This window comes from Auxenochlorella protothecoides, assembly GCF_000733215.1.
Source record: "Auxenochlorella protothecoides strain 0710 unplaced genomic scaffold scaffold18, whole genome shotgun sequence".
NCBI lineage: Eukaryota > Viridiplantae > Chlorophyta > Trebouxiophyceae > Chlorellales > Chlorellaceae > Auxenochlorella > Auxenochlorella protothecoides.
In genome coordinates, this window is record NW_011934213.1 from 1019310 (window position 1) to 1046180 (window position 26871).

General features: G+C 64.2%; 9 protein-coding genes across 9 annotated transcripts in view; 5 read left to right on the top strand and 4 right to left on the bottom strand.

Annotated features, from left to right (window-relative positions):
• Nucleotides 1-1606, top strand: part of F751_1975 (FACT complex subunit SPT16) — a gene marked incomplete at both ends in the record, with an annotated part of 7649 nt that extends 6043 nt beyond the window's left edge. The window contains 6 exons of the mRNA XM_011399682.1: nt 89-231; nt 400-470; nt 634-780; nt 983-1083; nt 1241-1347; nt 1464-1606. Of these exons, the coding sequence (XP_011397984.1) occupies nt 89-231; nt 400-470; nt 634-780; nt 983-1083; nt 1241-1347; nt 1464-1606 (712 nt within the window). The remainder of the gene's footprint in view (nt 1-88; nt 232-399; nt 471-633; nt 781-982; nt 1084-1240; nt 1348-1463) is intronic.
• A 162-nt stretch (nt 1607-1768) lies between these two features.
• F751_1976 (hypothetical protein) lies at nt 1769-4398 on the bottom strand (the record flags this gene model as incomplete). The annotated part of the gene is made up of 9 exons (XM_011399683.1): nt 1769-1896; nt 2051-2226; nt 2414-2625; nt 2795-2909; nt 3172-3225; nt 3353-3474; nt 3619-3885; nt 4062-4190; nt 4300-4398. 9 exons carry the CDS (start codon nt 4396-4398, stop codon nt 1769-1771), a joined length of 1302 nt encoding a protein of 433 aa, XP_011397985.1.
• A 1363-nt stretch (nt 4399-5761) lies between these two features.
• F751_1977 (hypothetical protein) lies at nt 5762-7151 on the top strand (the record flags this gene model as incomplete). The annotated part of the gene is made up of 6 exons (XM_011399684.1): nt 5762-5803; nt 5942-6098; nt 6282-6357; nt 6519-6666; nt 6820-6937; nt 7042-7151. The coding sequence occupies 6 exons, from the start codon at nt 5762-5764 to the stop codon at nt 7149-7151; spliced, it is 651 nt and encodes a 216-aa protein (XP_011397986.1).
• A 490-nt stretch (nt 7152-7641) lies between these two features.
• Nucleotides 7642-8294, bottom strand: F751_1978 (LSM12-like protein; the record flags this gene model as incomplete). The annotated part of the gene is made up of 3 exons (XM_011399685.1): nt 7642-7750; nt 7868-8136; nt 8235-8294. 3 exons carry the CDS (start codon nt 8292-8294, stop codon nt 7642-7644), a joined length of 438 nt encoding a protein of 145 aa, XP_011397987.1.
• Nucleotides 8295-8688: 394 nt separating this feature from the next.
• F751_1979 (RNA-binding protein 25) lies at nt 8689-10453 on the top strand (the record flags this gene model as incomplete). The annotated part of the gene is made up of 5 exons (XM_011399686.1): nt 8689-8752; nt 9052-9308; nt 9495-9784; nt 9950-10084; nt 10216-10453. 5 exons carry the CDS (start codon nt 8689-8691, stop codon nt 10451-10453), a joined length of 984 nt encoding a protein of 327 aa, XP_011397988.1.
• Nucleotides 10454-10828: 375 nt separating this feature from the next.
• On the top strand, nt 10829-12102 carry F751_1980 (RNA-binding protein 25; the record flags this gene model as incomplete). The annotated part of the gene is made up of 5 exons (XM_011399687.1): nt 10829-10977; nt 11146-11429; nt 11642-11715; nt 11832-11924; nt 12061-12102. 5 exons carry the CDS (start codon nt 10829-10831, stop codon nt 12100-12102), a joined length of 642 nt encoding a protein of 213 aa, XP_011397989.1.
• Nucleotides 12103-12517: 415 nt separating this feature from the next.
• F751_1981 (hypothetical protein) lies at nt 12518-13023 on the bottom strand (the record flags this gene model as incomplete). The annotated part of the gene is made up of 2 exons (XM_011399688.1): nt 12518-12627; nt 12756-13023. Coding segments are annotated over 2 exons (378 nt in total), but the record flags the coding sequence as incomplete, so codon positions are not given.
• A 569-nt stretch (nt 13024-13592) lies between these two features.
• Nucleotides 13593-16930, top strand: F751_1982 (hypothetical protein; the record flags this gene model as incomplete). Its single annotated transcript, XM_011399689.1, has 11 exons — nt 13593-14082; nt 14207-14394; nt 14495-14605; nt 14703-14766; nt 14897-14976; nt 15090-15242; nt 15332-15429; nt 15526-15680; nt 15840-16099; nt 16255-16398; nt 16586-16930. 11 exons carry the CDS (start codon nt 13593-13595, stop codon nt 16928-16930), a joined length of 2088 nt encoding a protein of 695 aa, XP_011397991.1.
• Nucleotides 16931-17225: 295 nt separating this feature from the next.
• The window catches only part of F751_1983 (Serine/threonine-protein kinase TOR), a gene marked incomplete at both ends in the record, with an annotated part of 15445 nt that continues 5799 nt past the window's right edge, over nt 17226-26871 (bottom strand). The window contains 21 exons of the mRNA XM_011399690.1: nt 17226-17640; nt 17806-17944; nt 18253-18742; nt 18871-19029; nt 19202-19387; nt 19577-19688; nt 19879-20162; nt 20394-20660; nt 20982-21390; nt 21611-21803; nt 22054-22209; nt 22354-22601; nt 22818-22928; nt 23182-23379; nt 23642-23847; nt 24081-24262; nt 24584-24803; nt 25023-25168; nt 25414-25591; nt 25824-25921; nt 26120-26669. Coding sequence (XP_011397992.1) covers nt 17226-17640; nt 17806-17944; nt 18253-18742; nt 18871-19029; nt 19202-19387; nt 19577-19688; nt 19879-20162; nt 20394-20660; nt 20982-21390; nt 21611-21803; nt 22054-22209; nt 22354-22601; nt 22818-22928; nt 23182-23379; nt 23642-23847; nt 24081-24262; nt 24584-24803; nt 25023-25168; nt 25414-25591; nt 25824-25921; nt 26120-26669 — 4947 coding nt within the window. The remainder of the gene's footprint in view (nt 17641-17805; nt 17945-18252; nt 18743-18870; nt 19030-19201; nt 19388-19576; nt 19689-19878; nt 20163-20393; nt 20661-20981; nt 21391-21610; nt 21804-22053; nt 22210-22353; nt 22602-22817; nt 22929-23181; nt 23380-23641; nt 23848-24080; nt 24263-24583; nt 24804-25022; nt 25169-25413; nt 25592-25823; nt 25922-26119; nt 26670-26871) is intronic.

A 26871-nucleotide genomic window follows, 5' to 3' on the forward strand; every position in this document is an offset into this window, starting at 1 on the left:
CCCCCCCCCCCCCCCCCCCCCCCCCCCCCCCCCCCCCTTAAAAAACGTAAACCCCTTCGCTTCTCATCCTCTGACCCCACTTTGGCAGGGACCTAAACCTGGAGTTTGAGGTGCCCTTCCGGGAACTGGGTTTTGACGGTGTGCCGGCACGGACCACCTGCTTCATCATGCCCACCGTCAATTGCCTGGTTGAGCTGACGGAGATGCCCTTCACCGTCATCACCCTGGCAGGTGCGGCGAGCGGGCTGGCACTTGTTGCACGCTCGTGAATGCGTCTGTTTGATCTGATGAGGGGCGGGCGATTGTGTGGTGGGGGGGGGTGGGAAGGCATGGTGGTGAAAGGCCTGAATCGGCCTGCCCATCCTACCCAACCACCCAAAATCATGCCCCGCTTTCCAGAGGTCAACGTCGTCAATCTGGAGCGTGTAGGGTTCAACCTACGGAACTTTGACCTGGTCATCATTTGGAAGGTGGGGTGGTGGATGGTTCGCCTGAGGGATGGCCTGAGAGCCCTGCCTGCCTGCCTGCTTGCGAGGCTCGTGCAGCATCCTTGCCTTGGTGGTGGGCCCATGCATCAGCATGAATGCAAGGCCAGTAAAGGGCTCATCATCTGTTTTTACAATCCCGCTTCAGGACCTGGATCGGGATGTGGGCAGGATCGACGCCATCCAGTCCAAGGCGCTGGACACCATCAAGGACTGGCTCACCTCCGTGGACATCAAGTACTACGAGTCCAAGGTCAACCTGAACTGGAAGAACATCCTCAAGAGCATCAAGGAGGTACGTGGTGTTGAGTGTGTTATGGAGTAATCAGTGGCACTGCGCGGACGACAGCGTCATGTGAACACTGACAGGCAGGGGACCAGGCGGTGCGGCACAGACTCAGTGTTGTCATCGGGCGACTGCACTGCTGGCCTGCCCTCATGAAGGCCACGACTCCCTGGTGTCACCGCAATCCCACTCCTCATCTGCCCCCCCGCAGGACCCTGAGGGCTTCATCCACAGTGGCGGCTGGAGTTTCCTGGACACCTCCCAGACCGATTCGGAGGAGGAGGCGGAGGAGGAGTCGGAGTTCTCACCCACGTAAGATGGTTTTCCCTTGTTGGGAGGGGGGACTGTGTCGCTGCGGCATGATCGGGGACTGCGGCAAATGATGCTCAAGCACTTGCCGAAGCAATGTCCAAAGGATCCATGACCCAATCGTCGACCCCAACCTCCCCACCTCTGACAACCCACACAGGGAGGGCGAGGAGGAGAGTGACGACGACGACAGCAGCGAGGACGAGTCGCTGGTCGACTCTGACGAGGACGAGGAGGGCAGCGACTTTGACGAGGAGGAGGAGGAAGGTGGGCGGCCGGATGCGCGCGTCAGTCCCGTGGCTGGCGAGGAGCCTCCCATTCTTTCATCGTGCACCCAGCTGTTTCACCCTGCCCCCCCCACCCCCCCACCCCCGGGCCCCCAGGCATGGACTGGGACGAGCTGGAGAAGGAGGCTGCGAGGGAGGACAAGGCGCACCACCACTCGGAGGACGAGGACGACGAACGGCCTCGCAAGAGGAAGGGCGAGGGCGGCGCTGCGGCAGGCTCCAAGCGTGGGCGTCACTGACGTATTGCGTGTGTGTTGGGGGAATTGTTCTCCAGTTGGCAAGTACGGACCTCTGCCCCCCCACCCCACCCTGGTTTTCTCAGGAGAGTATCATGTTCACACATGATGTCCCTAGAAAATGCGTCACAGTGTTGGGGGTCACTCGGGCATCTGAGGATGGGGTCAGAGGAAGAGGTCTGCCGAATCGGGCACACGACGGGAGAGAAAGTCGCCTCGTTTGGGGTTCAGGCCGTGGAACTGGCGAGCGGAAAAGACGGGGGTGCTGCTCCACAGTGGCCGGCGCGAGGGGTCTGCAGAGGGGGTGCAAGGGGGTTTGTGAAGGGCTGCTGCATGTCGGCTGCGACAGTTGGACCAAGGACAGCAGCGCCGCCCGAGCCCTGATTTCCCAGCCCCTGACTGACCCTCCCGTACCCAGCTGAGACGATGAACACATTGCAAGCGCACCTTGCTGCTTCAGCAGATCCCGCACCGGACGCGCCCAGGCGCCGTCGGGCATGGAGGAGCGCATGGACACCTGGTCCGACATGAGCTGCGCCACGGCGTTGGCCTGGATGGGGCTGTCGCGCTCCATGGCGGCCACGGCGGCCGTCGTCGGCATCAGGTCCACGCCCCGGCGGGGCCTTTGGGAAAGGAGGAAGAGAGGGACGGGGATTGGGGCTGCGATCGGCGACTGACCGGGGGGACAGGAGCCGAGGGTTTGAGGGGACCTGACACACAATATAAGCGCCGAATCGTCCTTATCGCCAACCTTCCATCTTCCCTCCACTGCGCAGGCCAGGGCCGACAACCTTCCCTCCAAAAGCCCACCTGGGACCACCCTTGTGCACGCGGCTTGACTCGGGGACGGACGGCGTTACGTGGGTGGAGGGCGGCAAGGACAGCGAGCCCACGGCCCAGCCCGAGGTGTCGGCGCAGGGCGAGGGTGGGCCCGAGACGACGCTGGCCGGCGCCGAGGCGCCGGCCGTGCTGGGGTGCCCGCCGGTGCGGGGCGGGGTGACCAGCCCCGCCAAGCGGCCCACCTGTGGAGGGGTGGTGTGGGAGGCTCACATTGGAATCAAGAGTGTGGAGGTGGAACTCAACTCTTCTGATCAAGAAGAGAAAGTGACGCGGTGGGCACAGGCGCCCACCCGGTGCCTCAGAAGGAGCATCCCTACCCTTCCTCTCTCGTCACTTATAAACACCAGTCACCTCTGGATCCCAGGTGGGCAGGGGCTGGTCCAGAATCCGATCCATCGCAGCCTCTGTGGTAGCGTCTGGCCTGGAGCCCACGTAGTCGACCACATGCGTCCCAGCCACTGCGACCCTGCACGAGTGGTTGGTGCCGATCAGCATGGAGGGCAGCCATCCGTGGGGTGTTGATGCTCTGCTCTGATCTGCAGGGTGTGTGTTTGTGTACTGCGGCAGGCACTTGGCCAGCAGCCTGCCTGCGATCAGCTGCTTCCCGTCTCCGCTTTACGAGTCTTAAATGCACAACCCTCAGCCCATGCCTGTGTGTGCTGTCGAGGGATTGCTGGGAGGTCGAGGGCGAGGCGGCGGCCCTGGGTCGGCCATCGCCCTGCCTGAACCGAATCATGGCAGGCTCCAGCTCCGACCGGGGCGTGGCAGCACCCTGGGTGGACCTGCCAGCCAGTGAAGAGGGGGTCAGGGGGGTGAGCGCTGAGGGCGGGAATCTCAATCTGATGCATGCCCATCATCGTGCAGCCTCGATGCAGCAGGGGCCACTCCCCCATCCAGCAACCCACCCACCCGGTCTCAAAGGGGTTGATCAGCGAGTAGAAGAGCGTGGCCTTGGCCCGTCCCTCAGGGCACAGGGCCGGGTGGCCCGTGGCTCTGGGCCTGTGGCTGCCCTGGGGCTCCCGTGCTTCGGCCTGCGCCATGGTGCGACAGTGCAAATGGCTGAGTAGCCTTGGAGAGCTGTCCTGACCAGGGCAGTGATCAACACGTAGCCCAGGCAGCACAGTATCACCAAGACCCCAGCGTTCCGCAGAAGGCCTTGCCACACCAGAACACACCTGCATCGGCCGGGGGCCCAGGGGCCGCTCCGCAGCCTCCCCTCGCTGCGGTGCTGCCGCGCCGGGTTGCCGCTGGCGGTGCGCCGCCGCACCCTCGGGCACGGGGCTGCTCGGCCCCCTGGCAGCCTTGATGGAGCCAGGCCCCTCCCCGTCCGCTGCTCGAGTCTCCCCGTGGCTCATCATATTGGTCATCTCCTTGATGGTATGCAGGGCCAGGTGGAGCCGCGCTCGCTCCTCCAACAGGCCCTGCATCTTGCCGGCAAGCTCCTGCATGGGGCACGGGAGGACACGGTGATCAGGATCAAGCCACACGACATCCGCCCAATCGTGGATCAGGGGCAGTCCATCGACATACCACCTCACTGCAACCCTGGGCGCAAGGGTGGCCCACAACAGCCCGCCACACACCCAGGCCACCCCCCTCCCTGATCCCAAAGCATCACCTCGGCGAGCTTCAGGTTCTGCTGCTCGGTGGCTTGCGCATGCTTGGAGGGTGTGTGGCTTTCCTGCCAGAGCGGGCTTCCTGGCAGGAATGCCTCGGCGGCCAGCATCGAGAAGGAGAAGCTCTGCGTCTGGAAAAGGGGAACACAGGGCGTTTCGGCAAGGGGAGGGTGTGGCTGGGAGCGCGGTGGCACATATCTACACCCCTCCTCACCCCACCTCCACAGCCAATTGTCCCACCTGACCCGACCAGCGTCCCGGCCGTATCTCATCCACTGATTGGAGCCAGACCTGCTGACACCGTCCTGGGTCAAAGGATTCTAGCGTGACGTGCTGCATGTTGGAGGAGCATTCTAGAGCCCTCCCAGGGTTCCTATGGGGAGGACACAGAAGAGTCGTGTAGGGTACATGTACAAAATACATGCAAGAACGTCAGCCACTCCCGCAGAGTCGAGCCTTTACCAGTCCAGGCTCACGCAACAGACAGCAGAAAGATGCCGTCCTGTGTTTCTACAACCATGAAGAGGCACCGCAGTGGTATTGGACGCTGGTACTCTGCAGTGTACGAGAGCAGTGCATTGCAGTGATGGTTCATGCCGGGAACCCCACGCAGAGCATGCGCGCGAGGTGCGACAGCCGGCAGCGACTCCAGGAGGCATGCATGTACCTATTGGGTGATATGACACTGTGCTACCGTCATCAGAGCCCTGATCCGCGTGAAGCATGTTCCCGCGGCCTGTCCCCAAGGCTATCAGTGCCTTGACTGCCATGACGAACGGATTGATCAATGTGCAGGCATGTCTCGCAAACGGGTAAGGATCACTTCCGGTAAGTACAGGAGAGGTGTCAGGTCGACCCAGACCGTGTCCCTCCAGCGTGCCAGCCCAGCAACAGGTGCCTGTCAACGGTACCGGGCTCCGACAGTACCCGCCATCACGCTAACTTTCAAACACATCGGAGCAGGTTTCGAAGGACAAGGATGTGGCGGATGGACAATCCACCCGGCCACCAAACAAGGATAGCAGAATAACAGGCCCCGGAAGTGCATGGCATCTGTCTGAGGTCCGAGGCTCTTCCATACAGCCCCCCCCTTTGCCATAGCAGGACATTCTTTCGAGCACGGGGCCGCATCCTAGGAGGGACGCGAAAGGTAAGAACCGATAGTGACGGTGTTCAATAGATGCAATTCAGCTCAAAGGTTTGACGTTCAAGCCGTGCACCTCACCCGATCCTTGCATTCTGCTCAGGATGCCGGGGACTCCATGTGCCGTGGCTGGGGCACAACGAACCACGTCTGCTCTTGCCGGACCGCAATCCGTGGTGACATCGTTCCAGGAGAAGCTTGCAGAAGGTCAAACCACATCGTCTTGGCTAGATGAACAGATTGAGACCGCAAGTTCCTGTGGCCCCTCTACCTCTGCCCGAGCTCAACCTGCAAGGAGTGGTCCGCACCGGGCCGCTGCACGAATCGGTGCCCAGCCGGCCGTAGAGTCCGCCACCACGCAGATAGTGAACCGAGCGCTGCGCCTGCTGAAGGCCAACACGGCTCGCAGCGGAGGCGAAGGGGAGGAGTCCGCCACCCCGGACGCCCTGGTGCTCAAGAAGGCAAGCTCCTTGCTGGGGGGTGCGCGCCTGCGCCATCCAGTCGTACCATGGCATGGAGTCATGCATGCCGCCGACATCGCTGGCCATCATCGCTGGCATGCTGCGCACCCCACCGCAGGGCCTGGATGCCTTTTCGGGGGTGGGCAAGATGATGGAGGGGCTCGCACATACCTTGGACGATGTGATCGGGCAGGCCTTCAAGGACTGGAGCACCCCCCTGACAGACGGCCCCGGCGAGGACGGGGCCCGGGCGGGGGCGCATTCCGCGCCCCCCCAGGACGGCAGCGAGCCCTGGACGGATTTTGCCGTCGCGGAGGAGTGGGGGACGGAGGCCGGCTGGGCGCGCAGGGGCAGAGCCAGGGGCGGCAAGCCCGCGCCCGGCGCCAAGTCCAAAACGATGAGCCCCTTCCTCAACCGGCTGAATGCGGTGTCAGGTGTGCGTGGAGGGGCTGTCGTCAAGGGTGTCCCGCTCTGGAAGGCCATCGACGTGCAATCACAGCCTCGGGAAGCCCTGCCTGGCATCCCATGTTCTGGACCCCAATGTATTGCCTGCCTGAGATGATGCGCCAGGCTTGCTCCCTGTCTCACCCTCCATGTGCATCCCCACCTGTCCGCAGATCTGCTGGAGCAGGGAGATGCGGCGGAGGCGGCGGCCGACGCTCAGCCCAGGGCAGCCAAGCCTCCACGCTCGGCGTGAGTGGGAGAGGTCGGCGCTGTTCATGGTTGCATGCAGACCCAATCACGCGGTTGCTGGGGTCTGGGAGATTCCCATCTCGCGCAGCAGTGACCATCTCCCCGCGCCCATGTCTACCATATGAGAGGACACCCTGGCCCTCTACCGGACCGTGGCACAGGCGTGAGCCTGTGAAGACGGTTGGCGTGAGGGAGCCGGACGACTTTGTGTCGGAGCAGGTGACAGAGCAGATGCAGGCTCTGTTGGAGGAGAAGGCCAGACTGGCGCGGGAGAATGCGCGCCTACTGCTGGAGAACGCGGGCCTCAAGGTGCGTGTGATGATGTTGGGGGGGGTAGAGTGTGGACTGGAAGCGGGTGGCTGCAGCACTGGGCGTCGTCCTCGTCGCCCCCTGGCGGAGAGCTGAGCGACCTCGAGCAATGCCCCCTGCTTGGCCTCATCATCCCAAACTGGCCATCTGGAGTTCACCACCAGCTCCATGCTTGGGCTGCAGGAGCTGCTGGCGTTCACCCTTGCTCACCAGACTGAGGTCATGGGGGATGACGAGCTCTTCAATGACCACGGTGACTACTACGAACCAGGTGGGGCGGCTGCCTGGGAGCGTGGTCCTCGGGGCTCACAGAACCGACATGCCTGGGTGCCTGCCTGCCGCCCGACCCCGGCACCCTCCCTGCCCCACCCGCAGACAGGAGAGAGGAGTGTGTGGGCCCGAACGCCCTGCAGCTGTCCCCACCCATACAGAGCGAGGGAGTGGGGTTACACCCATCGGCAGATGCAGGGGCGGCAACGGTGTAGCCGTGTAAAACTTCAAGTGGGTGCAAGAGAGAGCAGTGAGGGGCCGTACGGGGGGTGGCAAAGGGGGCGGGGGGCACAAGGGGCATCAGCAAGACATGCAGCATTGCCCTGCGGGATGAGACCTGGCACCCATGCACCAATGTCATTGGCCTCGCTCCAGCCTCATCATCGTACCACCAGCTCCGAATTCATCTGTGTTGGCACGATATCAGGGGACAGTGCAAGGTCAGGGGCAATTTGGCGAGCTCGGTGGGTTCGCACACTGGCTGGCTTAGGAGCTGCATTCGCAGGCCATACACCAGACCCCCTCCCTGCTGGAGGCCCGCCCCGCTCACCACTAATCGGACACGTTCGAGGAGGGGGGAGTCACTGTCATGGAGATTTCGGCAGCTGCTAACCTCATATGGCTCGGAGATGGCCACCTGCACGTGAAGATGATGGTACAGGTGGTCAATCCCTTGATCCAAAGCCACCTGCCCTGCAAGCCTGGTCACGACAGCCTCGCAAATGCCCTCACCTCATCCAGCACCACGATGGTCTTGCTATCCCAGTGGCACGGCAGGGTCTTGGATATCGCATCGTACACTGCCTGGCCCCTCCTGTGCTCGTAAAGGAGGCGGGTGAACAGGGTTGGCCGCCATCAGTGAGCAAAAGGATTGCACAGGAGGCCCAACTGCTTGGCGTAGTATTACACCATCTGAGCCCCGAAATCTCACCTGCTGACTCCAACTCCTATCCTCTGTGCGTCCTGTTGGGCAAGCCGCACGGCCCGAGCCTCCCGCTGGATGCCCCGCTTGGGGTCCACCTCCGGGAGCTGGTCCGAGTCCTCTGAGGGAGCAGTCTTCCTAGGGGTGGCCTCGACTATTTCTGTGACGGAATCCATGTTCAGGATCGCTATGTCGGGCAGGTCGGCATCCGCGCCCAGCGTCTTCAGGACTACGACCTTGTATGTGGGATCCACCGCAAATATCTCCCCAGACAGTTCCTGGGAGAGTTGAGGGAGGGAAGGTGAGCATTCTCCTACATGATCGTCGAACTTTACTCCCGATTGCTCCAGCGTATGGTTACCTGGTTGCCTTCGACCCGCAATCTGACGCTGCACCCAACAGCAAACTCCGCGGGGGTCTCCACCCCCTCAGTCATGTCGAGAATCCGCTCACGCTCGCCCTAATGGTCAGAATCCCAGACAATGCAGGACCAACTATGATCGAGATCGACGATCTCCTGTTGGTAGGGACGAGACTTTGCTAGGCTCGTAACCTCCACTACGATGGGAGAGGGCTCCCGCCATTGAATACAACTATGCTTGCGGTGGGACACCCATCAAACGTGGCAATGCCAAGTCATCGACTAACAGTGCGTGCAAGGTTCAGTGTGCAAGTTGAACAAAAGTGTTCCTTTCATAATTAGCCCATTCGTGCCCCGTTTTCGCGCTTGTGCGCGGTGATATCACGCCCCACCGTGGTTGCATCGCCCGACTGCCCACACTCGATCTGGACTCTTGCCAAGAGATCAATCGGCCGACAGATCGAGTAGCATGTACAATGGGAGGCCTGGCTTCGGAGGCCCTCCTCCCCAGTACCCTGCCGGCATGTATCCAGGTGGGACGGGGAGTGGCGAGAATCGGCATGATGGGAGAGGTGTTCCGCCCTCTTGCAGAGCCTGCCCTCCCTCTTCCCCACCTACAGGGCACAGGACGTACCCGACAAACTTCTCGTCCTATCCCAAGGGCACAGCCCCTCCCACTTCCGCCTACCCTCGGCCAGGTAGAGGGGTTATACCCAGCCTGCCTGCCTGCTGCCGCCTGCCCCCACAGTGCCCGGTGCCACGGGGGCTGGGACCTAACAGTCCCAGCCTCGCACCCCCAACCTGTTCCCCGACCTCATGTTCCCTCTGCCAGGAGGAGGTGTGCCGATGAAGAGCACCACGCTGTATGTGGGAAGGATAGCCCCCAGCGTGGAAGACAGCGTGCTGCGGGAGCTGCTGGAGGCGTGTGGTGAGGTGCAGGTGTGGAAGCCCACCCTGGACCCGGACACCTCCAAGTTCAAGGGCTTTGGCTTCTGCACCTATGCGGAGCCAGAGGGGGTGAGCATCGCCATCCGCGTCCTGAATAACCTGAATGTGGATGGCCAGCAGCTGATCGCCAAGACCAACAAGGTGCTCAGAAGGGGGTAGGAGGAGAGATTGGGGCAAGGGTGCCCAGGAGCGATGGCTGCAACCGCTCTATCGTGGGAACATGCATCATGCAGTGCCCCGGATGTGGCGCCACAGCCCACTTGTGAGTCCAGCTGCTGCATGGAAACCCATCGACGGGTCCAAAGCCCACTCTCTCCTCGTCTACAGGCCACCCAGGAGTACCTGGACTGGGTGGAACGAGAGAAGCAGCACCAAAGGGCGACCCCGGGAGCAGCAGCAGCAGCGGGCGGCGAGGGAACCCCTGACCCTACCACCCTGGAGAATGCCGCGCTGGAGAAGGTCATGGGCATCCTGAGCCAGAGGGCACCCCAGCAGCTGGCCGAGCAGCCGGAGCCTGGCGAGGCGGTGGCCGCCGCTTCAGACTTCCTCGCCGGCCTGCAGTCGACCAGCACGCTGACAGCTCAGCAGGAGCCCCCAGGGTGCGTGGTTAGCTGCGGGTGAGCAGCCTCCCGTGGCCCCCAGGGTGTCTGGACGGCTTGGGGAGGGACGGGTCTGGCACCGCTCTGTCCCCAAGGAAGGTATGCCTCGTGAAGCCTGAGGCATGCCTCCCTCCCATCCCCGTACCTCTGGGTTCCACTGCGTGTACCAATCCATGCACGCAGGCCCAGTGCTCGACCGCAGCCGACAAAGGAGGAGGAACGGGAGCTGCTGCGGCGGCAGCGGGAGGAGCAGCGCCGGCGGGAGGATGAGGACCAGGCATATCGGGAGTCGGAGCGTGCCTGGGAGGCGATAGAAAGGTACGTTCTTCGACCGTTTTGGGGGGTCCCAGCCAATGCTTAGGCTGCGCTCATCTCGCCGAGTGCTTTGCACGGGGCCGTGACTGAGCGGGGAGGTCAACGCCGACTGAACATGCACTGCACCCCCGCAGGACGCAGCAGCGGGAGCGGGAGCGGGAGGCCGACAAGGAGCGGGACCTGCTCAAGGAAAGGGCGCGCGCCATCCACGCCGACAACTCCGGGGTGGGGAGCGATGACGAGGAGATCTGGCGGAGGAAGTGGTACAGCCAGAGGTGGGGCTGGCTGGGGGAGGACTGTGTGGAATGGAAGACCCTGGTGCCGCCGGGACAGGACCTGTGGAGGTGGCTGGGAGCGCAAGTGATTGAGTGATGGCTCTCGGAACTCGAGATTTGCTGGCGCATGGAGATGCATGCGACAAGGAAGCACCTGCCCATGTCGCTCTCCGACGCGCTCGGCGAGCGGCGCAGACCAGTGCCGTAAGGCAACACAGACGAGACATTGATGCGCTTAAACCCCTCTCTGCCAACTTCGCTCTGCAGCCGCCGTGCGGTCGAGCGCCGTGCCAGACGCCGGGCCGAGGAGGAGGAGGAGGCCGCCGCGGTTCGAAAAGAGCAGGAGGCGGTTGCTGCGGCGGCCGCCGCGGCCGCCGCCGAGGGCACCGACCGCGAGGCCGAGGCCGAGCGCGCGAGCGCCGACGCGGCGCAGTCCGCGCTGGACGAGCAGGACGCCATCTACCGCGCGATGATGGCGGCGGCGGGCGAGAGCCTGCAGCCCGGAATGGGCGCGCCGGGCGGGGAGCGACGGGCGCTGGGCACGCTGCGACGCAAGGCGCAGGCGGCCTTTGTCGAGGAGGAGGAGGAGGCGGCGCCCAAGAGGAAGCTCATCCCCATTACGTGAGCCCCATGTGTGGAGGCGGGTTGCTGGGAGCAGGGTTCCAGGGTGGCGGCAGCGGAGGGCACCATGTGGTGGCCGGGGAAGAGGCCTCCGCGTGCGCTGGCTGTACTTTTGGACCGAGACCGCCAATTCTCTCACCACCATCCCCGCGGCCCCGCTAACGACAGTTACACCGAGGAGGAGCTGGAGGCCATGCGGCGAGCGGCCGAGGCGGCGGCGCAGGAGGAGCAGGCGGCGTCTGGCGCGCCGGAGCAGGCCTCGAAGCCGGAGGCGGCTGCCACGCTGCCCTCCCCAGCGCCGGCAGCCGCAGCGCCGCAGCCCGCCGACCCCGAGCAGCTCAAGCGGCAGGTCATGGCACGCGTTCCCAAGGGCCAGGATGCGGTATTTGCCTGGCAGGTGCGGTGGGAGCTGTTGGATGCCGCACCGGCAGACGTGAAACAGCGCATCCAAGGTGGGTGTGGGGGTGTGGGGGGTTGGGGGTACCAGGGTGGGTGGGTGGGGTGGTCGTGACTCGCCCAGGCCACCCTTTTTACAGCCTGTTTGCTGAATTCGACGAGGAGTGGGCACACCTCTGGATGTTCCTTTCTGCACATCCCCTCGAGCGCATCCTGCCGCGACCCCTGCATCCGCACATCACACACTTGCCCGAAATCCACATTGTAGCCTGGGTGGGGAAGAGAATCCAGATGCTGATGGGGGAGGAGGAGGAGTCGTTTGCCAGCTTCGTCATGCAGCAGGTATGCTGGGAGGGGATGCAGGTTGCCACGGTGCAATTATTTACAGAATCCCTAGCGCCCGCATCTGTAACCCCCGTCCACCCGCAATTCCCAAACACTCCTCCTCTGGAATAAAGGTTGCCAGGCACCAGCCGGCGCTGAAAGTGCTGGAGGCCCTGCAAGATGTCCTCGACGAGGATGCTCCCGAGTTTGTCACCAAGCTGTACCAGGTGAGAAGATCAGATTCCCATGCATGAGGGCAGGAAGAGCTTGTTCCACGTGGGAAGTGGGTTGAGCCAGGAGCATGGCAGGGTGCAGCAATCAGACAGCAGTCCCCTCCTCGATTCCCTGCTGCTCCAAATGTAGGTCATCATCTACGAGTCCTTGAAACTCGAGCACAGCCTGTGATGGGCACAAACCCCACACCCCAGCAGCGATCCAGGCCGGCACAGGACCTCCCTGACACGTGCTCACCGATGTCAGGATGGGCTGGCCAGCAGAAGGCAGGCGCTTGGTGCTGAGCCTGGCCGGGTGCCCGGTCTTCGCCCTCCCCACCTGCGTGCAAGAGGTGAAACTTGCCGCGCAACCTGCACCGCATGGAAGGAGCGAGTCGGCCCAGTCGCGACTGCGCTGCATGTTTGCTGCCTTGAGCGTCTACCCCGACACGTAAGAACACTCCTAGTATCTGGTTACAAGCTTGGCAACATGCTTGGGAGAAAGAATCGCACATCGCTCGGAATATACATGCGGACCTCGTGCATCAGGAGCTCGCTGCTAGAGGCTTTGCCGCTCTGGAGTCCTTGAACAGGGCCCATCGATACCTCAGGGTGTCCAGCACGCTCTCCTTGCCATGCAGCCGCCGGAGCAGGCGACCCGCCTCCACCCTGGATGTCCCATACGCTTGCGTCTGCAGCCTGTCATCCAATCTTGCGCCTGCAATGAGCACACTCGACGGATGAAAACGGTTATCCCAGCCACTCTGTGGGTCGACAGGTATGCAATGCCTAGGAGTCCTCAAAAGGTCCTTCCGCCGGCTCCACCATGCAACTCTCGCCATGTACCTTGTAGGACGGCCCACTTCTTCCACTTGTAGTGCGCCGTAAGAACAGCGCGTACGATGGCATAAACGATGTACTTCAGAGGTGAGGGAATGGCATAGTACCTGAGCCATGCGGGGACGTACAGCACCAGAGACTTGACCGTCGGAGGCTTCTGATGCTTTGGGTCCTTGGCGTTGGTCAGCTCGATGAAGTCCTGGAGCCGCTCATGCTGCACCACGCGTCGGTCCCTGGAGTGAGAAGGGTTGAATGTTGATCCAAATTCCTCGAGACACTGAGTCAATACCACGTGAGCATTGTCAGATGCTTGCAAGGAACCACCCTCCCCACTCACCGAAACTGGTCGTGAATGGGGTTGCCTGCCCGGGTAAGGACTCTACTCCTCCCAGACTTGACGTGCTGCCTGGATATCGCCTGAATCGACCATACACCATTGCAGATATGCTCCACGGACACTAAAGGCCTTTGGGCGGAAAATGCACCCTGCGCGCGGAGGCCCGGAGCGGCATAGCTGCTTGCAGCCATACCCACAGCCACACTTCCCGTCTGTGAAGTGAAGTTACGCGATCTTTCCGCCTGTGAATATGTGTGTCGTCTTGTCTGAAGTCTCTACATTTAGCGCAAGCTGGGCAGGGCTCCAGGAAAGTCTGTGCGCTGCCGACGTGGCAGATAAGCCTTAAACGACGAGCATGCACTTGGAGTCCAGTCAGGAGCAGTTGCAACGTCTCTGAGTGCGCACAGCGGTCAGGAGGAACATTCAGATATTAATTGGTACGTACACAATGTCCTGCCCCAGCTGCATCAATCGTCAGCTGTCACGATGAGGACAGAGTGACCGCTATGTCGCCGGGGCTCCAATGGATACAGGCCTCCACCTGCAGCATCAGGCCTCTGGGCCATTGCCCGAGCAACGTTTTCCGCTGCTTCAGATTGCCTATATATCGAAGGGGCGTTGCGTGGCGATTGCCTGCCCGGCAGGAGGGCCTGCAGCCCAGCGTGGTTTGGCCCGAGATCCCCCTGTCTCGCCTAGACGACGATGGCGCGGGCGGGGACGGCGATGAGAGCGAGTTCGAGCGCCGTACAGCCCTCGGGATATACCAGACCCAGGAGGAGATCGACGAGGACGAGCCGGAGCGCCAGCGCTGGCACAGGCAGCTGGCCATCCTGGCCAGGAGCGGGAAGTACAACAAGGCTGCCGAGGTGCTGGACGAGATGCTGCGCAACGGTTTGACCCCGGGCCCCCGGGCCTGCCACGCCCTCCTCGTCGCCCACGCCAGCGCGGGGGACGCCCAGGGTGCCTGCTTGGCGCTGGAGCTGATGCAGCTGGCAGGTGGGTCAGGACGGCGGCAGTGGTGTGGTGCTGGCCGAGCATGGGCTGAGGCTGGAGGAATTGAATGGAACGGGAGAACTTGCGTGCTCACCCCGAGTCCCCGCCATGCTTCTTCGCGCTGCAGGCCTAACGCCCCTGCCCGAGAGCCTCTGCCTTGTCATTCAGCTCTGCGTCGTGGAGGGGGAGCTGGGCCTCGCCGCAGAGGTCTTTGACCTGCCTGCCTCACAGACGTCGCCCAAGCCGTGGGTAACCTACTGCACCGCCCTGTTTGGCAGCGACGCCGCAGATCTGGGCTACAGCATGCTGCTGCAGGTGGGAGGGTGAGAGGGTACAGTGAAGCCTGTTCCTGATGTTGACCTGCAGCGCGTGGGAGGCCCCATGGACATGCTCGATTTCCCCACCTCCCTCGCAGGGTGAAGCGAGGGGGAACCTGCCGCCGGCGGAGCTCTCTGAACAGGCACTCCTGTACCTTTTGGACAATGCCAGGACGAGGGATGCGGCAGCCCGCCTTCTCCAGGCCCAGGTGTGTTGTGTTGGCGATAGCGATAAGCTTGCCCGTACGCTGTTTGATTTCTGGTATGGCGACCAGCGCCTGTCCTACTCCCGATCTCAATCCACAGGAGAATGGCGTCGTAGTGTCTTCCATGGTGGAAAACATGGTGACCGCCGCGCAGACTGACGAGGGTGAGGGAGGCTCTCTAGCCAGCCGCCAGAATGGACACGCCCTGTTGACTGTATGCGCTGCGCCATTGGATCGCAACTGCCATCCTATGAACCCTTGCACATACTCTTCAACCATTGCCCGCTGCTGCAGGCACATATGAGCTGCTACAGCGACTGCCCCCTAATGCGGCTGAGCGTCAGCATGTGGGCTTCTACTGCACGATATTGCAGGTGCTGGCTGGGATATTAGCTCATGGCCACCAGGATTAAGAGAATTTAAGTCACCTGTCTGCCATCCACTCGGACCCTGACCTCACGGAAGCTCCACAAAAATCAATTCACAGGAATTCCTTGAGAGGAGAGAGCACCACACGGTCGAGCACCTCCAGTCTGTGTTTAGCCGGGTGGTGTCGGAGCTGACCTTTGCTGGCGTGCAGCCGAACAAGAAGTTAATCTCATACCTGGTTGCGGGCCACCTGCACTTCAAGGACTGCCGGGTAGGGAGAGGTGGCCCGCAAGGGGATGGGAATGTACCTCTGACGCCTGGGCGCCATTCACTGACTAACCTCTCCTCCTCACCCTGCAGGCGGCCTGGAAGGAGTTTGAGAAGCTGGTCCTGTTCAGGAAACCGTATCTGAAGCATCTGGATGACGAACAGATATCGGAGCTGCTCAACATGCTCAGGTGCATGGGCTGATTGGATTGATTCGACGCACAATGGATGCCAGGACCAATCGCCGCTCACTCACTATGCTGTGATTGGATTCCTACTTTCTGCAGCGCGTCCGTCAAGTCCCAAGAGATGCTGTTTGTGATGACACTCATGCTCGATGAGGGCCGAGTCCTGACGGGCGCAGACTTTGGAAAGGACAATCAGGGTCGCAGCGTCTGCACGAGCTGGCTGCAGCAGCGCATCCAGAATCTGAAGACCTTTGGTGAGGGTCGTGTGGGTGGCAGGGTGCATCAGCATAATGACCTTGCTAAAGAGATGAAGTGTGCAGAAGCCCTTCATTCAGCTCAAGACGCGCCTCATATTTTACTTAAGGTTTGTATCTTGATCCCTACAACATGTCCTGTCTCACTCTGCTCATCAGGCGTGGAGTCTGAGGCGGCGGGCAAGGAGTGGCTGATCGGGGACGGGGTGATCATCGACGTTGCCAACGACAGTGTCGTGGACAAGGAGGGCAATATGATTGACATTGCTGCCATGAACGTGCGGGAGCTGAAAGCCGAGCTGCTGCAGCGGAAGCTGCAGGTGTCCGGCAGCAAGACGGTGCTGGTGAAGCGGCTGGAAAAGGCGAGGCGGGGCGGCTTTGACGGCGCCCAGAAGGCCCCGGCCGCAGAGCCCGAAAAGGTGGGTTGTCTAGTGTAGGGGGAGCAGGGGTCACTTTCATGGGTTGAAACATACATCTGGCTCCAAGGGCATCCTACACCGGAGGCGCGGCTGTGCTTGTGGAACAAAGAGATGTAACCTGACCGACAAGTGCTGGCCCCCAATCCACCCCGCAGATCCTCATCCTGGAAGGCCAGGAGTTCTGGCGCAACGGTAAGCTGGTGGAAGTCACGGTGCGTCAGGCCGAGGCGGACGACGCCGACGCCGACGAGGAGGACGACGACTTCCTGCCCGACGCCACCGAGCGAGATATCGACGACGTGAGTGTGGGGGCACCTGGAGCAGCCTACTGGGTGCCCCAGTGGGGGTGCATTAACAACACAACATTCAGGCAGGGTTGCCTGGTGGCCACGGGAGGCTAAGATTGTGATGCTCCAGCCCAGGCATCTACACCACACACTCCACCCTCCTCCACAACCCCCATCACAACAACGATGCCCAACACAGACCTCAGCGGTGGAGTCCCCCATGCTGGTGGAGGGGACGGAGGAGGACCTGGCGTACGAGGAGACGCTGCAGGAGTACATCCAGCACTCCGGCGGGCGCTCCGCAAACCTGCAGCCCTCCCACCGGCTAAGCGCGCTCGGCAAGGACGTGATGCGGGCCATCATGATGCACCGCCTGGCGCCGCAGCTGTCCGCCGCCAACTTCAGCGACGACGCGGCCTACCTCCACGCCGTCATCGAGGGCGTGCCGCTGCCCAAGGAGCGGGAGGAGCTGCGCCAGGCGCTGGCCACCTGCCTGGGCATGGCCGCGTTCCAGCCCCCCAGCGAGGAGGATGTGCTGCCATGAGCGGGCGGGACCGGCGCAGAGCCCAGGGGAGCCGGCATGACGCGCGGAAGGAACCGTCACCCCACTCGGCTGAGCGGCCGAGTGTGTTCCAAGGGTGACGGGCTCCAAGATCTGACACCCATCGCCATGCCCTCCTCTGTTGCCTGCGGACCTCCCTCCTCCCTCTTTTCCCCTGTGCCTCTCGCTCCTCTGCAATCTTTACAGTCATGGGCGCCTGCATACCGAGTGCCGTCGGCCACGGCACCGACACCAGCGGAGGGTGTCACGAAAACAACTCGCACGTCGCGTGCGCCCCCTACCAGAACGCGCACCAGCCGATGTACATGACCGACAGGTTCTCGGCGCTGGTGGCCTGCGCAATCAGTCGCTGCACCTGCTGAGACACGGTGTCGGCGTCCCGGTCGTCCTGGCCCGAGTCGCGCCCCGTCAGCTTCTCCGACAGCCGCTTCATGACCACCACCGCACGCTCGTTCAGGGCCTCGGCGGCGTCCCCCGGCACCGAGGCCAGGGCCTCCTGGCGCGAGGACTCGCGCATGGGGGGCGAGGGTGGCAGCTCGCCGTCGGGCGCGGCCGCCGCCTCGAACGCCGCGCCGTCGTTGGCGTTGAGCAGGCGCCAGTTGATGAGCGGGTCGTGCACGAAGGCCTCCAGCATGGCCATCACCGAGTCCTTCTCGCTGCGCAGTACACGCAGCACCTCGTTGCACGTGGCCCTGTTTTGAGGGTGGGGGTCGGTGATCGTTTGGGCAGGGGAGGGGGCGGCGGCAGCCGGGAGGTCACGAGCCCGGCGACCCGGTGTGGACCCGGCGCAGGGGCCGCACACTGATCGGGCAGGAGCACACGGCGCCCTCTCGGTCTCGACCTCCGCCTCCACGCACCTGAAGTTGCCCTCGATGCCGGAGATCTCAAAGGCCTTGATCATCATGCGGGTGAGGCGGAAGGGCACGCGCTCGGGAAACTTTTCTCGCTGCATGCTGGCCTCGAAGCAGTCGCCAAAGTCGATGTGCAGCAGCTTGCCTGCCGAGGGAGAGGCAGGGGTCTTGAGCATGGGAGCTGGGGTGTGCCGGGGACATGCACTCTGATGCTGGAGGGTGAGAGTGGCTCTGTGCACAGCCAAGGAGTGCGCAGGGCTGTGCCCCGATGAAGAACGCCGGCCCCCTCGGGCATTCCAGAGTCCCCGTCATCTCGGGTGCCCCTGCCTGAGCACCTCCACCCCCCTCGCCGTGCCGGTCCCACCCCGCTAGCCCTGCTGGTCCCACCCCACTGGCCCTGCTTTCCCAGCCCTCCTTCCCCAGGACCCACCCCTCCCCACACTCCCCACCCACCCGAGTATCTGTCCAGCATGAGGTTGGAGGGGTGGCGGTCCCCCAGACCCAGGATGTAGCCCACCATGCTCATCACCGCGGTGGAGCGCGTGTAGTTGGTGCGCTTGTCCAGCCAGGCCTCGCTGCTCCGCGACTTGAGCCACAACACCTTGTGCAGGTCCTCGCCGGAGGTGGAGTTGAGGGAGTGCTCGAACACCTCCACCTTCTGGATGACGGTCAGGTGGTCGTAGTCCGGGGCCATGCCCAGCATGAGCCGGTGCTCCACGTTCAGCGGGATCTTGCGCGCGTCGCGGTACTCTCGGATCAGCGAGTGCAGCGTGTCGGTGTTGGGCACCCAGCCGATGAGGCCCGAGTTGGGGGACAGGGGGATGACCGCGTACCGCGCGATGCTCAGGTCGCGCTCCGCGGTCACCCGGTCGTTGGCCAGCATGTTGTTCACCAGGCCAAACAGCTGCATGACGCGCTCGTCCTGGCGAAGGTCCTCGTGACCCTGTTTTGGGGATGGGCTTGGCTCATGGGAAGCTCAGCCAGGAAACAGAAGAAGGGAGGTGTGAGGTGCCCCCATTCAGTATTGTGCATGTCATCCCCTCGGCCCATCCCCCTTCCGTCCAAGCTCACCTTGAGCAGGAACATGTACTCGGCGCCATCGCTGCCCAGGATGGTCAGCTTGCGCGGGCGCTGCTTGGAGGTGATGACGTGGAGCTGGGAGCGGAAGCTGCCGATGGTGACCATGGCCTCGCCCACGATGTACGTCCCCGGCACCGCCAGCTCCAGGTTCTTGGTGAGGGGGGGAGGGAAGGACAAGGGGTGGGCTCGATCGCGGCACACCACAGCAGGAACACCGGGCAGCGAGACCGGCACGCCCAGGGCACCGCAGCGAAGGCACGCAGGCGAGCTTTGCTTCTCCTCGCTACGAAAGGCCCCCCATCCCCCCACCCCCTGACAGTACCTTGGCCCGGACCAGCGCAGGAGCGACGTACTGCAGCTCCAGCACACTGAGGGAGGGCAGCTGCTTGTTGATCTTGCGGAAGACGTGGTAGTACAGGTCCCAGGCCTGGTGCAGCTCGGCCTCGCGCCGCGACTGCTTGAACTTGAGACACCACTCGTACGCCTCGTCCAGCTCGCGCCCATACGCCTGTCGTGATGTGCAATGGGGGAGTTTAGGTGGGGGGGACGATGCTGCTGAAGGGGCCCGAGTGTCTGTAGCGGGGAGGGGCTGGAGTGGAACAGGGCTGTGCAGCACTCCCGAACTCCACCGCCAGCAAGCAACCCATCCATCTCCTCCCCCATGCACACGCCCCAGGCCCATCCCCGAACTCTGCACCTGGACAAAGGCAATCTCCTGGAGGGTGGAGGGCCCATTCTCCTTCATCATCTCGTGCAGGGGGAGCAGGGTGTCCAGCATGCCGTCCACATTGGACTCGCCAAAGTACAGCCTGGAGCGCAGAGGGGAAAGGGGTAGTGAGGAAGGGGAGCAGTCACCTGGACCTTGGCACGGTGCTCCGCGGGGCAAATAAACGGTGCCCTGCGTCTGGTCTCGGCTCATCCCCTCCAACCTCGAGTCCTCTGCCTAGCAGCCCACTTCAACCCCCCCCGAGCCAACCCCTCCAACACACACCCACGCACCTGGACGCCTCCTCCAGGGACTCGTGCCACTGCTCGTGCCAGAGCACGGCCATCCGGATCAGCTCCTGGCTGACCAGCTGGGCCTGCTCCACCAGCGTGGCAGAGTGCTGCCGCACGTTGTCCATGACACTGACGGCGGCGGCCCGGCGCGCCACCGACTGGCTCTTGCAGGCCACCAGCAGAGGGTACATGAGGGCCTGGGGGTGGAAGCGCCCGATCCTGACCAGCAGGGAGTGGATCAGGCGCCGCACGGGGTAGCTGTTGGTGTGGATCCGGGCGATCACCTGGGGATGTGGGTGCGGGGGCAGGGGTCCGGGGGGGGATATGGAGTTGGCAGGCCGGGCCGGCGAGTGACTGGAGGGGACGTGGCGCATGTGCGGCGGGAACGGCTCCTGCATGGCTCCACCACGCCCTCGCGAGAGCCCGCGCCACCCCACCGCGGGCCCCTGGGCCCAGGCACACACAGCCTGCCCCCCCCCCCGCCGGAGGGGGGATTCTCACGTCATCCCCAGCACCTGAGGGATGACGACCAGCCAGGTGTCGATGTTGACGTGCGAGAAGCCGTCGGCCAGCGCGGCCTCCACGTCCGGCGCCGCGCCGTGCTGGAACCAGAGGGTCAGCAGGCGCAGGATGTCCTGCAGGCTGCTCCTCACCGCCTGGCCCATGCGCTGCGTCTCTGGGGGGGCCTGGCCCAGCTCGATGGAGCGGAAGAAGCCGATAATGGCGGGGGCGACAAAGCGCTGCGCGGCAGACGGGTCGTGCTTGCTGTAGAAGCCCATGGCCTGGGGGTAAGGGGGGTTGGATTAGATGGTGAGGTACTCGCACAAACAACTTCACGAGGAGTGGTGGCGGTGGGGTGTGGGGGGTGGGGGTGTGGCAGGAGCATTCGGGGACATACCCTGGTGGAAACCTGGGTGAGAGGCAGATGCAGCGGGGGGCCGATGCTGGGCATGGGAATGGCACGTGCCCGGGGAGGAGCTCTTCACCGAAAGGATGCGCAGCGCGCCATGCACGGGCCCCCCCTGCGCTGGGTGCCCGACCCTTGTCCCCTCTGTGAGTGCGCTCCCTTCCCCCCCGTCCCCCCTTCCAAGGCAAGGACCCACCTCCACGTTGAACAGGGCCCAGTGGTGCCAGATCTTGCCAAAGTCCGGCGCGAACTCGGTGGCGGCCTTGAGGTTGGCCAGCACCGAGGAGATGGAGTTCTGGCTCAGGTTCTCGGTCAGCGCGCGGCGCCACAGCCCCAGCTTCATGTGCACCTTGGCGGCCAGGAGCAGGCGGCCCGGGTCCTCGCCACCCGCGCCGCGGCGCAGGTCCTGCGCCGCGCCGAGGTGCTGCGCCAGCTCCTGCACGCCCATGAAGGCCTCCTGGCGCGGCCCCGTGGCCCACTGGTGCTTGTGCCAGGCGAAGAGCACGTCCGCCTCGCGGTTGTCGGGGTGGAAGCGGTCCAGGCCGCGCGCGCGCGCCGAGGCGCGCGTGTCCTGCAGCAGCCGCTGCAGCGCCGCCTCGCTCTGCCTGCGACCAGCATTTCCCGGGGAGCATGGGGGGTTTGAGGATCTCAACCATGGCGCCGGGGCGCCGTGCGAGTCGGTGGCCGCGAGCGGGAGAACGGCGGGCAGGAGGGGAGTGCAGCAGCGCGGCGATGCTGCGACAGCAAACTCCATACCGAGCTGGTCGGCCAACCCATGCACACTGCCCCCCCCCCCCCCTGCCCCCCCCTCCCCCTCCAGCTCACCTCCTTCGCCCGCTCTTGCGGCAGAGGGAGGCAAACTTGAGCCAGGTGGCGGTGTCCTCGTGCATGTCCAGCAGCAGGCCACGCACGCTGAGCAGCGCCTGCCAGACCTCCACATTGCGTTGCACGCCCTGCATCCGCCCCGCCCACATCGCCTGCGTGAAGTTCTTGGTGTGCGTCATGATGGCGGGGTTTCCTGTGCAGAGTGGGGTGGGATGCGGGTTGGATGAATGTTGAAGGGGGGTGGTCACGGTATCTGCTGGGTGAGGTGCAGGGGCAGACGGAGCGTGCAAGCCTCTCATGCCGCTCGGCATGCACATGTACCAGCCATGGAGAGGTCGTGGGGTCCATCCCAAGCGACTTCCCTCCCTCCCCATGCACCAAGAAATGCGCTCGCCCCTCCTCCCTCAGCCCTCCTCCTCCCCATCTCAACCCGCCACGCCCACCTTTGGTGACCTGCTCGGCCAGCTTGAAGGTCAGGATGTCCTCCAGCTCCGTCAGCTGTTGCACACGCACCATGTCGCCGTAGGCGCGCTCGTAGCTCTCGCCCACCAGCGCCGACAGCTCCGTGCCCAGCAGCTCCCGCGCCTGGTCGACGTCGACTGCAGAAGAAAGCATGGGGGGCAGCATGAAAGAGGTGGGGCGCGGGCCAGGGTGGGAGCTGGTGGGAGGGGGTCCCTCAGACCCTTGTTCCTGACAGGGACCCCTCCCCCTCCGCATCCCTCCACCATCCAAATCCCGCTCACCCATGGCCGCGGTGTAGTCCTCCTTCTTCACGTGCAGGACGGCGGAGAGGAAGGCGCCCTCGGAGCTCCCCGCTTGCTGGTGCTTGATGACGTCCACGTAGTCCTCCATGCACTTCCACTCGCCCAGCTGCCAGGCGGCGTGTGCGGCGACGGGGGCCAGCTCGCGCCGCGTCTGCGGCTCCATCTTCTGCCACTCCCTTCGGCACACCGAGTACAGCTCCTCCCACTCCGCCAGCGCCGCCAGGCACCTTTTGGGGAGTTGGGAGGGGGGTTGACTTGGAAGGACGAGGGTGGAAAGACATGTGCACGGCGCGTGCATCTCACCGAAAGGTGGCGGTTGGTGGGGTCGTTGAGAGGGGGAAGGACCCTGTACAGCCGTCGCCGGCCATGCCGCGAGGCCACCAACACCCCAGCCCACTCTCGACTGCCCCCCCCCCACCCCCCACCCCCACCCCCAGGCTCACCTGCACTCCCCCAGCAGCGCCTCGATGTTCTCCGGCGACCCCGGCTTAGTCGTCTCCAGGCGCTTGCGGTAGGCCCTCAACGCTTCATCCCAGCGCTGCAGCTTCTCATACCTGCGTGCGTGCGTGCGTGCATGGGGTTTGGGGTGAGTGCCTGGGATGCTGGTGGGGAAGGGCTGCGATGAGCACAGCATAATTCTGTGGATTCGAGCCCTTCACTCCGGTCCACAGGGGTGCTGCTGAGACCGCCTGCCGCTCCAGACAAATGCACCACCTTCAGAGCCAATGCCCCACGTCGGGGTCCGCAGGCACGGTCTCCTTGTCACCTTCTCTCAACCCCCCCACCCCCCCTTGGACGGTATCCCACCAGGACTCCTTGAGGGTCATTTCCTTGGTCTTCTGCGCCGCTGTGAGAATGCCCACCGCCGCGTCCGGCTGGCGCAGGTGGTTATTGATGCTGATGAGCGCCTCGATGGCCGTGGAGGGGGAGGTGTTGTACTCCAGCTCCTTGTAGTGCAGCGCCTTGGCGTAGGCGTGGCACTTCTCGGCCAGGGCGCCCAGTGTCCTGTGGGTGAGGGTGGAGGGGGGGCGGTGGTGGGCGTTTGACACGGTCGAGCCGGGGCTTGATTGCTCTCGACGACCGCACGCCACTGACCGCTCACAGCCGTCTGTCAAGCCTTCCCGGAGCAGCACAGCACCATTCACCAAGGCGCCACCCCGCGCGGTCACTCCCATAAATGAAAAGAACATGGACTCCCTATCAAAACACCCCTACCCCTCCACATACACACGTACACCGCCCCAAAGTCACACCCTCCCACACACACCGCGTGTCCAGGGGCAGCGCCTTCTCATCGTGCTCCATGAATTCTGCGAGGTTGAGCAGCGTGGTCACGATGTCGGGGGGAATGGTGGGGCTGGCCAGGGCCGCCTCCAGCGACCGCACCAGCTGGTCCTGCAGGCTCTCCTCCAGCTCCGACCAGCAGGAGACAAAGCCCGCCGCAAACAGCTCCCGCGCCATGGCCGGGTTGGCCTGTTGTGATGGGCAGGGAATCATTGGGTAACGGGTGCGTGTGTGTGTGGCGGGGGGGGGGGGGGTTCAAGGGTCCCCAGTTATGTTACAGGGGCCGCCTCGGATGGTAGCGCCTCGCTGCCGCAGCTGCCGGGGCCCGGCACAGGGTCCTCAGACTCGTCGCCCACTGCCACACACCATCTGCCTCGCTTCTCCCACCCCTGCCACACAGTGACCATTCCCCACAACCGCACCTGGGAAAGGGAGGCGCAGGCACGCAGCGCCTTGGAGGGCGACTGCTTCAGCAGCTCGATGCTGAAGTTGCGCATCCACTCCGCCCAGTCGTCCTTGGTGCTGCGCTGGCTGGACTCCCAGGCACGGCGCAGGTTGCCGACGCCGTCGTGGCGGCCGCCATTCCGCTGCCCGCCGATCGTGTCTGTGCGCAGGTGTGGGGTTTACTGGCAAGTTTGGAGGGGAGCGGCGAGGCCGGAGGTACGGGGTGGAGTGGATGGCCTGAGGTATGCCAGCCACCGAAGGGGTCGAGAGTGATCTGCGGAAAAGCAGCCGCCGCAGAGGAAAGGCCAGCGTCCCACAAACAGGCACAGGCTGCGGGCCACTCCTGGCCAGCTTTGAGCATGCGGTACTATGGGTGCCGGCGGGGATCCTGGGACAGGACCTTTTACATGGGCCCCAGCCGGGGTTTCTGACCCTCCCCAGTCATACCCTTCCCCACTTTCTTTGCCCACCACAATCTCACCGTACAGCCCCTCGTCGGCAGAGGTCTGGGAGACGGGGGCGGCCTCGTAGGCGTACCGCCCGGGCGTGTTCAGGTACCGCGCCAGGTGCTCCTCGGCCAGGAAGCCGCTGCTGTGCTCCCAGTCCTCCGCATCCGACATGCAGGGCGGGTCCTGCTGCTGCAGCTTGCCGGCGATGCGCAGGAAGGCGGCGTGGGGCGGCATCCGGTGCCGCGCCACCGCCTGCGGGTGGTTGTTTGGGGGTGAGGGGACGAGCATGCATGTGCTGATGCCTGCGCGCAAGCCCATGCCTGGGCTGGCCGCTCTGGTACAGTCCCTGGGGCTGGAGAGCGTCTGGGGGTTGCCGCTGCGCATCCTGGGCACCCACGCGCAGCGGCGTCGAGCTGCAGACACCCCAGGCACGCTCCCCCACCTCCAGGCCCCCCCCAAACCTCCCTGCACCTTCTTGATGACGGGGACGAAGACCGCAAAGTCGGGGCCGACGGCCAGGGCCACGGCGCAGATGGTGTCCAGCGCCCGCTCTCGCAGCTCGTCAGAGCTGGAGTCCAGCAGTCGCGTCAGCGGGTGCAGAATGGCCGAGCTGTACCCTGTTGAGATTTGAAGGCGAGGAGGGCTGGTGTTCGACTGAATGGGCTTCCTTCCAATGGCGGGGCACAAGTGACCCCGAGGGCGCCGCAGCCGCGCAGAGGCCATGCGCATCGCACGAGCACTCAGACATCGGGCGCTCGCCTGCGTCATGTCCCGTGTTACCGTCCTCCTTTACCCCCTTTTCACGCTTCCCGCCACCCCCAAGGCCACCTCTCCCCAATGAATATGGCACCCACCCACCCACCTGCAAGCTGCATCTTGGGCAGGACCTCCTGCATGGTCACCAGCGTCTCCTCCTGCACGGCCAGGGGCGCGGCCGAGGCGCCGGGCGTGATGAGGCGGACCAGCACTGGCAGCAGCAGCTGCAGGCTGCTCTCCAGCACCGTGCCCAGTGAGCGGATGGCCTCCAGCGCCGGTTTGATCTGGAATGAGTGGGTGGGTGGTTGGGATAAGGGGGGAAGGGGGGGGGGGGGGGTCCACAACCTTTGCGTGGCCCTCGGAGGAGTAGGGGGAGCGGCGAGGAAAAGAAGGCGCAGGTGAATCGAACCCCTGCATGCTCGATGCACGATGCAGCGGCTGCTTGCACTCCCGCGCCAGGGGAACGCTCGTGGCAGCGGAGCGGGATCTTGCCCATCCGGTCGAGCAGCCGCCCACCATGGCAAAGTCGCCGGTGCGCTCGGCGTCGTCGAACACCGCGACAAACATGGGCAGCAGGTCGGGCATGTAGGTGTGGAAGTCGTCCTGCAGCGTGTCTGCGCGGCAGGTGGGGGAGGGGCAAGGGGATTTGGAGCCATGATGGGTGATGCTCGACGTGACATCGACGGCTGACTCCCCCGCACGCCTGCTGGCAAACCTTTTCCTTGCCTCAGCGGGGCATGCCCCCCCCCCCCCCCTAGCCCCTCTTCCCCGCACTCCCCGACGCAAACCCCCGCCCTTCGAGGCAGACTCACGCGACAGCTCCCCGAGGAGCGTGAGTAGGTAAGGCTGCATGACGGGCGCCCCCCTCCAGAACTCGTGCACCAAGTCCAGGAAGTCCTTGAGGAAGCGGGAGATGTGCTGGCGCATGATGCTGACCAGGTCGGTTAGGGCGCGCACCATGTCGACGCGGCGCTGCAGGTCGTCCGCGCCGCGCGTGAGCTGGAGCAGCACGGGCACGACCTTGGGCAGGTAGAGCACGAAGTTGAAGCCCATGGACTTGATGATGTCGAACAGCGCGGCCACCGCGCGGCCGTGCAGCGCGGACAGGCCCGGGTTGCGTAGCAGGCGCATCAGCGCGTTGATGGCCACGGTGGGGTAGTAGTCCTCGGAGCTGGTGACCAGACCCGCGCTGGGCAGCAGGTCCAGCCCCTGGTCGCCCACGGGAAGGTTGGCCGCGTTGATGGCGTCCTGCTCCCGCGTCTGGGGGCGGACGCCCTCCGCCTCCAGCTTGCCCTCCCCCTGCAGCTCCGCCAGGTTGAGCTTGTGGATGTGCGGGTCCAGCGCGCCCATGATGCCCAGCACCTGGAGGCTTGGCGGGGAGTCGGGGGGGGCCGGGGGTCATGGAGGAGGTTGGGAGGGAGGAGAGGGGTGTTGTGTTTGGACCAGGCGCAGGAGGAGGTCGTGCAGGGCAGACCCCTGCATGATTCCTGGCGCTGCCTCGGGGGCAGGTCGATACCTCAGGACCACATGCGCGCGGGTGCCGGGACCTGTCATCGCCCCCAAC